This window comes from Myotis daubentonii, chromosome 2 (genome assembly GCF_963259705.1).
Source record: "Myotis daubentonii chromosome 2, mMyoDau2.1, whole genome shotgun sequence".
NCBI lineage: Eukaryota > Metazoa > Chordata > Mammalia > Chiroptera > Vespertilionidae > Myotis > Myotis daubentonii.
The window spans coordinates 22,222,703-22,236,680 of record NC_081841.1 but is presented as its reverse complement, the minus strand read 5'-3'; the positions used below and the strand labels follow the sequence as shown (position 1 = coordinate 22,236,680).

Sequence of the window (13,978 nt, the reverse complement as noted above, 5' to 3'; positions counted from 1 at the left end):
CAGTTTTATATTCCACATGAGTGAAATCACATGGTTCTTGACTTTTTATCTCTGACTTATTTCACTTAGCATGATATTCTCCAGATCCATCCAGGTTGTCCCAAACGGCAGTTGTTTCATCTTTTCTTGTGACTGAGTAGCATTCCATTGTATATATGGACACAGGCTACGGAAGTGTCCCTCAAGACATGATTGGGTAAAGAGGATGTGGATGCAGGTTTTATTGGAATTTACTTGATCTTTTCAGGCTTACTTTTAAGCTTTGTTAGTAAATGTATGGATCACCTTTCATCTATGAACAATTGGACACTATTACTGTGGGAGTACTTTTTCAAGACTCAATGCAAAGCTTTTTCCACTCTGCTGACTCACATTTTAAATGAGGAATCTGAAGTTCAGAGGGGTAAAGTGACTTGCCCAAATGCCACAGCTGGTCTGGGACAGCCAAGGCCGTGTGCTTCCCTGTGCACCTTTACGCTTCTCAGGGGTCCTCCAGACCTGCCGTATCGCCCACTTCCCCTCCCAATCCCACATCCCTACAGATTCTCTCTCCCTGGGAATTCCTGCTTCAGTAAGGAGGATGACATCTGGCTCGCACTTTCCTGGGGCCCCATCTCCTGCAGACACCCCATCTCCTGAGCCCAGCCCTGGGCTGGATGGTCCCACAGAGCCCTCCAGTGCTGCTGGACACCCCGGGGCCATGCTCCACCTGAGAGGACCAACTATTTAATTTTTAATGAGGACATGATGGCAATTTAGAGTAAAAGTTGCAAATAAAATACACTTGTTCAAACAGAACTAGAAAATGAATGAAACAGAGAAGAGAGCAAATTTGCTACTATTGAAAATCAAGTTAGCTATATAGTTAAAGGTTAAATTTACCTTTGGAAAAGTAGGATTAAAATGTGAACGTACATGTGGTTACTTCTATTTTACAAAGTTGAATAGTACATAATACAAAGACCATGAAAAATACTCTAAGCCCAGCAGGTGTGGCTCACTGGTTGAGTGTTAACCCATGAACCAAGATGTCACTGGTTCAATTCCTGGTCATGGCACATGTGGGGGTTGCAGGCTTGATCCCTGCAGGGGGCATGCAGGAGGCATGCAGGAGGCAGCCGATCAAAGTTTCTCTCTCATCAATGTCTCTATCTCTCTATCCCTCTCCCTTCCACTCTCTCTAAAATCATTCAACTAATAAAGACATTTTTAAAATACTCTAAAATGTTCTTCAGAGATTGTTTTAATGGTATAATTCTGGATGTTTTGTTTTCCATGTTTTTCTCTATTTGCTAAATTTTATTTAATGAACATGTATTTAGTTTTAGTGTTTTTTATTATTGAAAAAAAATGATATGAGTTTCTCCCAACCAAGGCAAAAAATATATACTCATATGTATACATCTATATTTATATAACTAGATATAGGTATAATTATGGATATAGCCACAAAGAAAGTACCATTACTTTAAAGGAAAAAAATTTTCCCCCAAAATCAAATCCTAAGAGGAATGAACAATGTAATATACAATGTCTTTGAATACTGTCTTTAAGTCAAGTGCCTGACACTCTTTATATGGCTGTTCCTTCTTTCTATTCTTGTTATGAGTCAAGGGCATAAGTCAAATGTGTAAGAAAAGGTTATTCTGAGTAGTTGGGCAGAGTGGAGGTTAGGGTGGGACTAAGCTAATGAGGGCCAAGTTTGTCACTTTCCAGTTATGTTGCAAAACACTGGGACAGACCTCAGAATCTGTAGATGGGCTAGGAGAGCTTCAGCGAAGACTTACCTTCTCAGATCACCTCCTCCTTCCCTGTTACCTCTGCCATCCTGCCCCCACCATGAACACACACACACACACACACACACACACACACACACACACACACACACTGCTGTCAGGATGCTAATGTGCAATTTGCTGGACAAGAGTCCCCGCTTTCTTATCTCCTGATCTAGTCCTTATCCTCCCTATCTTTTGTCTTTCCTGACCTTACAAGGCCATGGGTCATGTCATGGGTCATGCCATGGATCAGCCCTGCCATAAGATGTATTCCTCAGCTCGACATGTAAGCCTGCTGAAGAAACCCTCCACGTGTCTGCTCTCACTGCATTCAGTGATGACTTGTTGCTGCCTAACGGCGAACTGCTCCATCTTCATGAGTCCTTACAATCCATTGCCTAGGAAAGTGCCTGGCACATTAAGTAGGTGGCCCATTAGGGAGGAATGAGTGGGTGGGTGGGTGCAGGGATAGAGGAATTAATCTAATAAGGGAAACAAGCAGGATACACAACAAAGGCCTCAGAACTCAGGGCCCTGCTCTGCAGCCTGAGCCTCCCAATGGGATTCATTGCCATAAGGCATTTGAACCATGGAGAGTTGATGAAGAAAGGCTCCCACAAGCAGCAAACCCTTAAAACAGGACACTATGTCCTGGTGGACAGGAGGGACAAGAGCTCTCCTCCCTCCCAGGGGTCTCGCTTCCCCTCAAGTCACTCTTGGTCCACAGCCACTCCCTTCGCCTGGCCCTAAGCAACTGTGATGCTCAGGGGCTCAGATTCTTAACAAGATGCTGAGGCAAAGAGGATGTCTCCACCCACTCCCCAGCTGCCCTTGCTTCTCTAAAAGCCGATTTCACTGAGGTGGGAGGAGGAGTCTTAAAACAGGCCCTATGCAGCAATTCCTGTCCTATGTCTAGGTGTCATCCATGAGCAAAGTAAGCCAGGGTTCCAATGCAGCCAGACTCCGTTCTCCTCTGTCCACACCCTTGCTGCCCTCCTCTACCCCTGTCACATCATCCCGGGTGTCAAAACTCTGGCCAGGGTTGGGCCAGGGCTGGGCCAGGGCTGCTGTGACTAAGGGCAGGACAAACCCAGTGAATGGAAAAGGGCAGTCCAGAAAAGAGAGTCCCCTCAGCTGTGATTTCCACTGCACTTTGGGTGGGAATCTTGTAAACACAGCAGCAGTCCCTGGGAAGGTCCCTGAAGATAGGGAGTATTCAGATCAGACTTAGAAAACAAGAAGTTTGGGCTTCCAACCCAAGGCTTTTCTGTCCCTAAAAACTGACTCTTCCTCATGTAGGCCAGCAGGTGGCAGCACTATCAGGGAATTCAAAACCAAAACTGAATGAAACTGGAAACAGATTTTTTTTTTTCAGTTTTGTTTATGCAAATAGTTCATTCCCTGCAGCATTCCTCCGGGAAAGGTCCCCCTTCCCCCAACTCAGTCAGTCCCTCCCTCCCCCTTCTCTCCTCTGCATGACCGCTGCTCTCTCCCTCTACACAGAGTGGATGAAGACGCTGTCAGGAGAGTCCAGGATCCAAAAACAGGACTTGAGAAATGTGAGTAAGGCTGACGGGGACCGAGGAGGGAGGAAGATACCAGAGGGGAGAACCCTGGGCATGGGAGGCAGCGCTGCCCCCAAATATATTCAGAGAGACAAGAACAGCCTTCTCCTCCCCATACCCCCTATCTATTCCAATGTGCACATGCATGCACACACTCAAACTCATAGTCCCCATCCCTCCCCCTGAGGACTAACGGAGGCCTGAGACATACGAGGTGATGGCCACATCCCCTTCATCCCCCCAGCTCATAGCAGGGGAGTGCCAAGATGGGGGAACCCACTCTGCTCAGTAGGGTGTCTTCTGTGCTACACTTCTCCATACTCCACAGGCGGTTTCTCCCAGAGGCCTTTGCTGAGCCTTTGGGAGCCCTTTAAGAGAACCATGACTGGAAACCCTCACCCTCAACTAGCTGGTCCCAAGCCATCCCTATTCCAGGAATGGGAAGGGGGGGTTGGAGGGAGGGGGGAGTGATGGTACAGGGCAGGGGAGGAGGATGGGGAGACAGGTGAAGGCAGTTGACCTCTGGACTGGACTCTGCCCTGGGGAGAAACAATCAATGCAGCCGATGCAGAGACCAGCCTCCACACTCCAACCACACTCACCTGGAACATCGTGAGGTCTAGAATGGGCAGAGGAAAATGTCCAGCGATATGACTACCCCAACCCCCACCCCAGTCACTGCCCAAACAGCCCTCCAGACACCCTCTTTCTTTCTGGCAGGTGGCTTTTATACCTCCTGGTGTCAGTCCTGTTCTGCAAGGTGGGAGGCTCCATGCCCGTCGCTCAGGACCTCTATGGGGAGGTGACTTCCCCCCTGTACCCCAAGCCTTACCCCAACAACTTTGAGACCACCACTGTGATCACAGTCCCCACGGGATACAGGGTGAAGCTTGTCTTCTGGCAGTTTGACCTGGAGCCTTCTGAAGACTGTTTCTATGACTATGTCAAGGTAGGAGGTCAGGTTGTGAGGGCAGAGGGAGAGCTGGGTGGCTCTGGAACATGAGGACTTGTGTTCTAACCACCCCGGTTATAGTCCCCACCCGTGGACACAGCCCCAGCCCTGTTAGAGCTGATGGCCAAGTGGAGTTCTGGGAGTCGGGTGAGACCATGAATGGTGTCCACCCGTTTCAGAGGCCCTCAGTGAGCACTGTAGGGGAGAAACACAGAGGAAGGAAGCTACAGTTCCCACTCTCAAGAAATGTACCATCTACAGCAGCGGTTCTCAGCCTGTGGGTCGCGACCCCTTTAGGGGTCGAACGACCCTTTCACAGGGGTCGCCTAAGACCATCGGAAAACATATATATAATTACGTATTGTTTTTGTGATTAATCACTATGCTTTAATTATGTTCAATTTGTAACAATGAAAATACATCCTGCATATCAGATATTTACATTACGATTCATAACAGTAGCAACATTACAGTTATGAAGTAGCAACGGAAATAATTTTATGGTTGGGTCACAACATGAGGAACTGTATTAAAGGGTCACGGCATTAGGAAGCTTGAGAACCACTGATCTCCAGGATTCAGAAAAACCTTCCCCATCCATTTCCTTGATGGGAGTCTCTGAGAAACTGCTCTGCCTCAGTTTCCCTGTTTCCATGGAGAATATCACCATGACTTCCTGCCTCATCAGGAGCACAGGAACATGGGGAAGAAAATGTGTGTGGTTATAGCTCAAGGACAGTGGACTCAGGCCCCTCCCCTCTGTAATAACTAAGGCTACCCTCCCGGTCCCATCTTTCTGCATCCAATAAAAATGAGGTTCTAGATTCAGGATACAAATAGAACCTACACACCTCCAATAAATATCAATAAAAATGAGGTTCTAGATTCAGGATTCAAATAGAACCTACACACCTCCAATAAATATCATTCTCAGGAGGTGGTGAGAGAATAACATGAAAATGGTGTGTCTTCCTAGTTCAAAGGACTGGGGGAGTTTGCTGTGTTGGGGGAGGGGTCTCGGTGGCAGGGATAGTGAGGAACTGGGTTGGGGGAAGGGCATCTGCTTTTGATGGGCTAAGGAACCATGAAGAAAGAAATAAGGAAAGCTGGGCGATGCTTGCCGATGCTAAAGCTGGAGGGCCCCTGCTGGGCCCCTGCAGCTCACATTCAGCTACGTGTGTCAGGAGACATGACTGGACATGAACGGTTTGAATCAGGTGAGGCCCAATGACAGGATAGAAATTAAAGCAGATCAGTCCAGATTCTAAGAATGAAGGAAAATAAAGGCTGGGTAGAGGCAATCAGGATTCCAGTGGAAGACTGGAAGGGAAGGGGTGGGAATGGAGAAAAGTCTGAAACATGCTTGGGGAACATAAACAGGGAGGGGCACAGGAGAACATGAAAAGAGTTAGCCAATGGGAGACTCGGGTGCCAGATGAAAATCACCTGGGGACAGCCAGAGCCCAGCAGGAGGAGATGAGTTGGAGGCCATTCCAGAAGCGGGGCTTATTCACTCTTTGGACAAGATAAGGCCGACCGTCACTGACTATCCACATGGAACATGTCTCAACAGCCCTTCTTTCTACTCCTTGTCCTTCCTCCACCAGATTTCTGCTGATAAGAAAACCCTGGGGAGGTTCTGTGGGCAACTGGGTTCTCCACTGGGCAACCCCCCAGGAGAAAAGGAATTTATATCCGAAGGAAACAAGATGCTACTGACCTTCCACACAGACTTCTCCAACGAGGAGAACGGCACCGTCATGTTCTACAAGGGCTTCCTGGCCTACTACCAAGCTGTGGGTGAGTGGTCCCCGGGAGCCTTCTTAAGGCCTCCGTCCTTTTCAATGGGAACTGGAAAGAGGGAATCTTGACTACAAAGAAGCAGGAAGCCTGGCCTTCCTTATTTTTCCCCTCGAGAGAGCTTTTTCCAGAAGAGGCATGCCAACCTGGGCTCTGTCCCCATTGGGTAGTTCCCAGAAAGCATTACAGAGGCCTAGAGGTCCAGGTGGGCAGGAGCTAACTTGGTCTTGTGGCCTCTGGTGAGAGACGCTCTGAGACCAACAGCACTCCAGAAGTCCCCTGGCAGGAATTTAATCCTTCCGGAATCTCTTCCAGACCTTGATGAATGTGCTTCCCAGCAAAACACAGTTGAGAAGAATCCCCAGCCCCTGTGCCAACACCTCTGTCACAACTACGTTGGTGGCTACTTCTGTTCCTGCCGTCCAGGCTATGAGCTTCAGAAGGACGGACATTCCTGCCAGGGTGAGGTTGGGTAGTGTGGGAGAGAGGTAAAGGCTGGACAAGGGTTTGCTGGGCCAGCCAGAGAGTCTCCTGGTGACCCCCTCCCGGCTGTGCCCTCACAGTTGAGTGCAGCAGCGAGCGGTACACGGAGCCATCGGGCTACGTGTCCAGCCTGGAGTACCCCCGGCCCTACCCTCCTGACCTGCGCTGCAACTACAGCATCCGGGTGGAGCGGGGCTACACTATCCACCTCAAGTTCCTGGAGCCTTTTGAAATCGATGACCACCAGCAAGTGCACTGCCCCTATGACCAGCTACAGGTACGGCCATCCCACCCTCAGAGAAACCCCTCCCTCTCCTTCCCATCCCCACTCGGTCCTTTTCATCCCTACTGCCTGCTGGATCCTCTGGCCAATCGGGACAGGAATGTCCAACATCACACATGGGCTGGGCAAGCTCCTATACAACTGGAAGCAGGTCCTGGGGGTCCCTTTTCCCCTCCAGCTGAAAACAAACGATTATATAATTTATGGTATAAAGCAAGATTACCACCACCGCCCCGAACCTGTGGGAAAATGCCTGCATTGGAGAGATGACCCTCCCTCCTACCCCACCAGATCTACACCAGTGGGAGGAACATCGGCGAGTTCTGTGGGAAGCAAAGACCCGCTGACCTTGACACCAGCAGCAATGCTGTGGATCTGCTGTTCTTCACGGACGAGTCAGGGGACAGCCGGGGCTGGAAGCTGCACTACACCACTTCAAGTAAGGTTGCCTGGGGGCCTCCTTCACTGACCAGCAATGGGGCAGGATCAGGCAGGGAGAAGGAAGGCAAGTGGCTCTGAAATAAACGTACCCTCTGGTCTCTGCCACAGTCATCAAGTGCCCCCAGCCCAAAACCCTAGATGAGTTCACCATCATCCAGAATCTGCAGCCTCAGTATCAATTCCGTGACTACTTCATCGCGACCTGCAAACAAGGCTACCAACTCATCGAGGTAAGAGCCCAGGGCTGAGGGAGAGAGCTGGCCCAGGAGTAATTCAGATGGACATAGGGAATATTGTCAATAATCTAGATATATAAAGGCCTAATATGCAATATGTCCCCTCGGGAGTTTGACTGACCAGAAGTTCAATCTCTCACTATGACGTGCGCTGACCACCAGGGAGCAGGGTGGAATGAAGGGAGGTCCTGGCCAGCAGCCAGCAGCTGCTAGGGACCCTACCCATGCACAAATTTTGTGCACTGGGCCTCTAGTATTGTAATAACTAAATATGGTGCCAGGTGAGTACTTGAATTATCAGGGTCATCACTTTGTAAATTATATAATTGTCTAACAACTATGCTACACACCTGAAACAAATATAAAATAATATTGAATATCAACTATAATGGAAAAACTGTTAAATAAAGTGGATAAATAATTAAAATTGTGGGGTTCAATTAGACTTCAGTGGAAATAGACAAGAGTCTAGAGAGAGAATTATTGGGTCTGACAATTAGCCCTTTCTCTGACTTTCTCCTGTATGACTCAGTGCTCCCATGTATAACTCTGGTCTGAGCATCCTGGCTAGGGAGAAGGATGAATGAGCCACATCCCAGGGGTGCTGAGGTCTGAGAGTTTGAGAGCTGTATTTGCACTACCTGCCATGTAGGGAAGGGCAGGATGGGAGTTGCAGTGCCTCCTGTACTAATGGCACCTCTACCTCTGCTCAAACAGGGGAACCAGGCGCTGCCCTCCTTCACAGCTGTCTGCCAGGATGACGGCACATGGCATCGCGCCATGCCCAGGTGCAAGAGTAAGTCACAATTCAGGATGTGTCTCCTACCACCCAGGCTGAGAAGGGAAGAGGGGGGTCTGGAAGTAAGCCTCTCCCCAAAAGACCCTCCCCTTGATTTCTTCTTTGAAGCCTATGGCCACCTCAGGAACCAGGCAACCCTCATCTCAATAGGATTGATGGACTCTACTTGGAACTGAACTTCAGTCCATTTAGTTCTCATCCACCCCAGGTGCCCCCAATAGAGAAACTTATTTCTCTGAGGTTCTCAGCCTATTCTGTGGGTAGACAACTCACATTCCTCTCACCGAAGTTCCAGCCGTCATTGTCAGCTCTCATGTGGCCCTGTGTTCTCTCCCAGTCAAGGACTGTGGGCAGCCCCGAAGCCTGCGTAATGGAGCCTTCAAGTATACCACCAAAAAGGGGGTAAACACCTACCAGGCCCGTATCCAGTACTACTGCAATGAACCATATTACAAGATGAAGACCAGAGATGGTAGCAGCGAGTCTGAGCAAGGTAGGGACCCATGCAAATGGCAGTGTTTCCCTTCTGTCTTCTCAAGACATCTTTTTTTTTAATTAATAAATCTTTACTGTTCAGATTATTACAGATGTTCCTCTTTTTTCCCCCATAGCTCCCCTCCACATGGTTCCCACCCCACCCCATGCCCTTACCCCCTGCCACTGTCCTCATCCATAGGTGTAAGATTTTTGTCCAATCTTTTCCCACACCCCCCACACCTCCTTCCCCCAAGAATTGTCAGTCCACTCCCTTTCTATGCCCCTGCTTCTATTATATTCACCAGTTTATTCTGACTTAATTTTTAGGTTCACTTGTTGATAGGTATTTATTTGTTGTCACTTAGTTGTTCATAAATTTTATCTTTACCTTTTTCTTCTTCCTTTTCTTAAAGAATATCCTTCAGCATTTTATATAATTCTGGTTTGGTGGTGATGAACTCCTTTAGCTTTTTCTTGTCTGTGAAGCTCTTTATCTGACCTTCAATTCTACATGATAGCTTTGCTGGGTAGAGTAATCTTGGTTATAGGTTCTTGCTATTCATCACTTTGAATATTTCTTGCCACTACCTTCTGGCCTGCATGGTTTCTGTTGAGAAATCAGCTGACATGGGTACTCCCTTGTAGGTAACTACCTGTTTTTCTCTTGCTGCTTTTAAGATTCTCTCTTTGTCTTTAGCCCTTGGCATTTTAATTATGATGTGTCTTGGTGTGGTCCTCTTTGGATTCCTCTTGTTTGGGGTTCTCTGCACTTCCTAGACTTGTAAGTCTATTTCTTTCACCAGGTAGGGGAAGTTTTCTGTCATGATTTCTTCTTTCAGTATCTTGCTCTCTCTCATCTTCTGGCACCCCGATAATTTGGATATTGGTACGTTTGAAGTTGTCCCAGAGGCTCCTTACACTATCTTTATATTTTTGGATTCTTTTTTCATTTTGCTTTTCCGGATGAGTGTTTTTTGCTTCTTCATATTTCAAATCTTTGACTTGATTCTTGGGATCCTCTAGTCTGCTGTTGGATCTCTGTATATTATTCTTTATTTCAGTCAGTGTATGTTTAGTTTCTGACTGGTCCTTTTCCATTTTTTTGGCATTCTCATTAAGGTCCTTGAAGGTCTCACTAAGTTTCTCGGAGGTTCATAGAAGATTCTTGAGTAATCTTATAACTGTGGTTCTGAACTCTATGTCTTCCATTCGTTTGCTTTCCTCCATTTCTTCCATTTGTGACATGTTTCTTTGTCTTCGCATTTTTGGCTGACTGAGAGGACCCGCTGTGTCTACAGTGGAAGAACTGCTAGGCTGGAGACACCCTTATTGGGCAGGACTTGCTTCAGTGGGGCTTTGGTGCTCACTGAGTCTGCTTCTTGAGTGTGTCCCTTATGGATGTGAGGAGTTGAAATCTGGTATCTGACCAGGGGTACCCTGGCTCCTGGATCTCCAAGTCAACCACTGTGTGAGTCCACCCAGCAGGAGCTACAGCTATACCAGCAGATTTCTCCTCTTTGTTTGGGGTTTGGAAGTTTTGGAGCTCTCTGACCCAGCTGCAGTTTGTTAAATTTAGGCTGCAAAAGCGCAGATGATTTCTTTGCGCTGCTGCACACCGTTTGGGTGGGGATGTAAATTGAGTGGGGCGGAGTCTCAGAGAATCACCAGAGCAGAGCAAACAGCAATGGCTGTCATCAGCATCTCCACGACTCCAGTATCTGTGTCCCGAGTCCCGCACCCCCACAGCAACAATGATCCCTGCAAGCAGCTCTGCGAGAAAGCCACCCTCGCTTTCCGACCTTCTGCAGGACAGTCCAGTTTCTCCCCGTAGAAGTCTGGGACCCCAGAATCTCACCTTAAATGAGCTCAGTGCATTCGAGAGTTTGTATCTCCTTCCAGTTGAAAAAAACCACGTATCCAGGTGCAGCCGCCTCGCATGCGCCTCCGTACCTCTGTTCTTGGTACCTCTGCACCTCCTACACAGTCTCAATGCGCTTCTTTCTTTCCTTCTAGTTGTAGAACTTCCACTCGGCCAGCTTTCACATGGTTCTGGATGATAGCTGTTTTGTCTTATAGTTGTAGTTTTAATGTTGTTGTGGGGGGCAGCATGCACAGGTTTATACCTTATGCCGCCATCTTGGTTCCTCCTCAAGACATCTTCTGAGATTTCTTCCAATAGAAACCCTGGGGAATATATATTAAAGTGGCTGCCCAATACACTAGGTTCAGGGTCCTAAAGTACAGTGCCAAGAGGCACCTAGTCATGTTGAAGAAGGAAAAACCTAAGTGACAAAGAAAGACTTGAATCTCATAAACAGTCAGCTCCCTCTCACCACCACCACCACCATCACCTCCATCGCCATCACCACCACCACGACCACCACCACCTCCATCACCACCACCATCACCATCACTACAACCATTCCCATTATCGCAACCATCACCACCGCCACACCCACCTTCACCATCACCACTATCATCACCACCATAACCATCATGACCACCACCACCATACCACTACTAATACCAACAACAAGACACCATCGTCACTACCAACAATACCACATAAGCACCACCATTATTACTATCACCAACACCGCCAACACCACCACAACCATCTCCACCACTACAGTCATATCAGTGGGACCTCCCCAGCATTCTCCCCACATACATCTCAGGCCGCTATGTTGTGATATTCTGCAGTTAGTTTTGCTAAATGACTCTCAAATTCATCTATGGTATCTTTAAAATTTTCTTTAAAGAACAGAAATCCCTTTACTTCTGGTTTAAAACATGCAAAAAAAGAAAAAATCTTATATATGGGTTATATATGATGTTATTTAAGAGCTGGACTTTGAAATCAGACAACCCTTACTTTGCATCTTGGTTCTGGAATTTATGTGGCCTTATGTACATGATTTAAGTTCAGTTTCCTCATCTATAAAATGAGGAGAATAGTAATGCACATCTGAAAGTGTCACTGAGGCACTAAAATGAGATCATGCAAATAAAATGCTTAGTAACAAGCATGGCACATTGTCAGCAATCAGAAATGTAGCTGCCATTATTATCTACAATCCCACTATAAAGATACCAAGATACCAAGACTCTGGTAAGATCTTGATATGCTTCTCCCAGTTTTTGTGTCTATTTTCACAAATAGAAATCACCTTGTACTTAAGTATTCTAATATTTTCATGTAACATTAAAACAGTAATATATGTATGGAGCCTCTTCACACTTTTTATGTTCCACCCTTATATACATTTGAATCTTTCCCTTGATCCTTGTCCATGCTGGTTCTGGTTCTCCCGTGTCTCTTCCCAACACTCAGTGCTCATTGACCTCTGTAACCTGGTCTCCCTGCCCAGCTCCTCCCAACCTGATCATAGTCCCTTCTCCCCTCAGGCATGTATACCTGCACAGCCCAGGGCATTTGGAAAAATGAACAGGAAGGAGAGAAGATTCCTCGGTGTTTGCCAGGTGAGTGGAAACCCTCTGGAGATATCCTTGGTGACTTAGCAACTGAAAAAGCATGCACAAAGAATGGAGGCAAAGTGAGTGGAGAGACACTCCAGCTTGACGTTGAAAATAGACATGAGGAGTAAGAGAGAAAAAGAGAGGATGTCCCAGGAGAAAGGGAGAGAGAGAAATATAATGAACTGGATGGGGTCCTGACATTCCAGCATTTTTTTGAGTAGATGGGAAATCAGAAATAAAAACAACAACAACAACAACAAAAATAAATAGATAAAACAGGAAGAAATAAACAAGAACAAGGAGAACAGTCTGACAATAGGCCAGAGATGGAGCTGTTGGAATGGAAGAGAAACAGGAAAGGGCCCAGAGCCAATAAGAAGGGATGAAAAGGGAATGGGTTGACCACCGGAAGAGGGGCGGGCCTAGAACTGCCTTGTCCTTGACTTCCTGTCTCTCTTCTCCAGTGTGTGGGAAACCCGTCCACCCTGTGGAACAGAAGCAGCGCATCATTGGAGGGCAAAAAGCCAAGATGGGCAACTTCCCCTGGCAGGCGTTCACCAACATCCATGGGCGAGGGGGTGGAGCCCTGCTGGGTGACCGCTGGATCCTCACCGCTGCCCACACCCTCTACCCCAAGGAACACAACGCACAAGCCAATGCCAGCATAGATGTGTTCCTGGGCCACATAAATGTGGAAGAAATCACAAAACTAGCAAATCACCCTGTACGCAGGGTCAGCATCCACCCAGACTACCGCCAGGATGAGTCCCACAATTTTGAGGGGGACATCGCCCTCCTAGAACTGGAAAATAGTGTCACCCTGGGCCCCAACCTCCTCCCCATCTGCCTCCCTGACAATGAGACCTTCTATGATAGCGGCCTCATGGGCTATGTCAGTGGCTTTGGGATAATGGAGGAAAGGATTGCTAACAATCTCAGATTTGTCCGTCTGCCCGTAGCTAACCGAGGTTTATGTGAGGCGTGGCTTAAGGGTAAAAACAGGAACGATGTGTTCTCACAAAACATGTTCTGTGCTGGGGACCCAACTCTAAAGCAGGATGCCTGTCAGGGGGATAGTGGAGGAGTCTTTGCTGTGAGGGATCCGAATACTGACCGCTGGGTAGCCACCGGCATAGTATCCTGGGGCATCGGGTGTAGCAGGGGGTATGGCTTCTACACCAAGTTACTCAATTACGTGGACTGGATCAAGAAAGAGATGGAGGAAGAGGGCTGAGCCCTCATTTCACTAGGTCAGAATCCAGAGTGTGTAAAAAGAAAATCATTTGACTAGTTGTTGGTAACCACTAAGAATCCATATTAAAATCATTGATGCAGAAAAACACTGTGTGAAATAAATTATCTTTTCTATAATCCCATCCACATTCTTGATCTGAAACAACCCAAAGGTCACCTTTCTTTCCTCCAAGGATTGCAGAAGATATATTCCACAATCTCTAGTTGTCATTGTCCTCTTCCATTTTTATCGTTTGATATTTGTATAAAACTCTTTCCAAATAAAATGTTATGAGAAATTCCAAAGTGTAAAATAAGTTAAACATAATATTTAATAAATATAAAAATATTTAGCAAGGTCATATTTAAAATATTTTACTTAGAAAGTCAATGAGAATAATTAAGCATATGCACACATTTACAACTACAGTTGTATCTCATTTATTTC

General features: G+C 47.0%; 1 protein-coding gene across 2 annotated transcripts; it reads left to right on the top strand.

The window, feature by feature from the left end:
- Positions 1–3,184: 3,184 nt before the first annotated feature.
- On the top strand, positions 3,185–13,637 carry C1R (complement C1r). Of its 2 annotated transcripts, none has more exons than XM_059682107.1 (11): positions 3,185–3,340; positions 4,067–4,295; positions 5,906–6,098; positions 6,414–6,560; positions 6,662–6,858; positions 7,156–7,303; positions 7,414–7,535; positions 8,259–8,337; positions 8,678–8,833; positions 12,226–12,300; positions 12,762–13,637. In XM_059682107.1, coding segments are annotated over exons 1-11 (2,118 nt in total). In that variant the 5' UTR covers positions 3,185–3,338; the 3' UTR covers positions 13,532–13,637. The 2 variants fall into 2 exon arrangements, with proteins under 2 accessions (XP_059538090.1, XP_059538089.1); XM_059682106.1 differs by lacking the exon at positions 3,185–3,340 and adding an exon at positions 3,843–3,958.
- Positions 13,638–13,978: the final 341 nt, after the last annotated feature.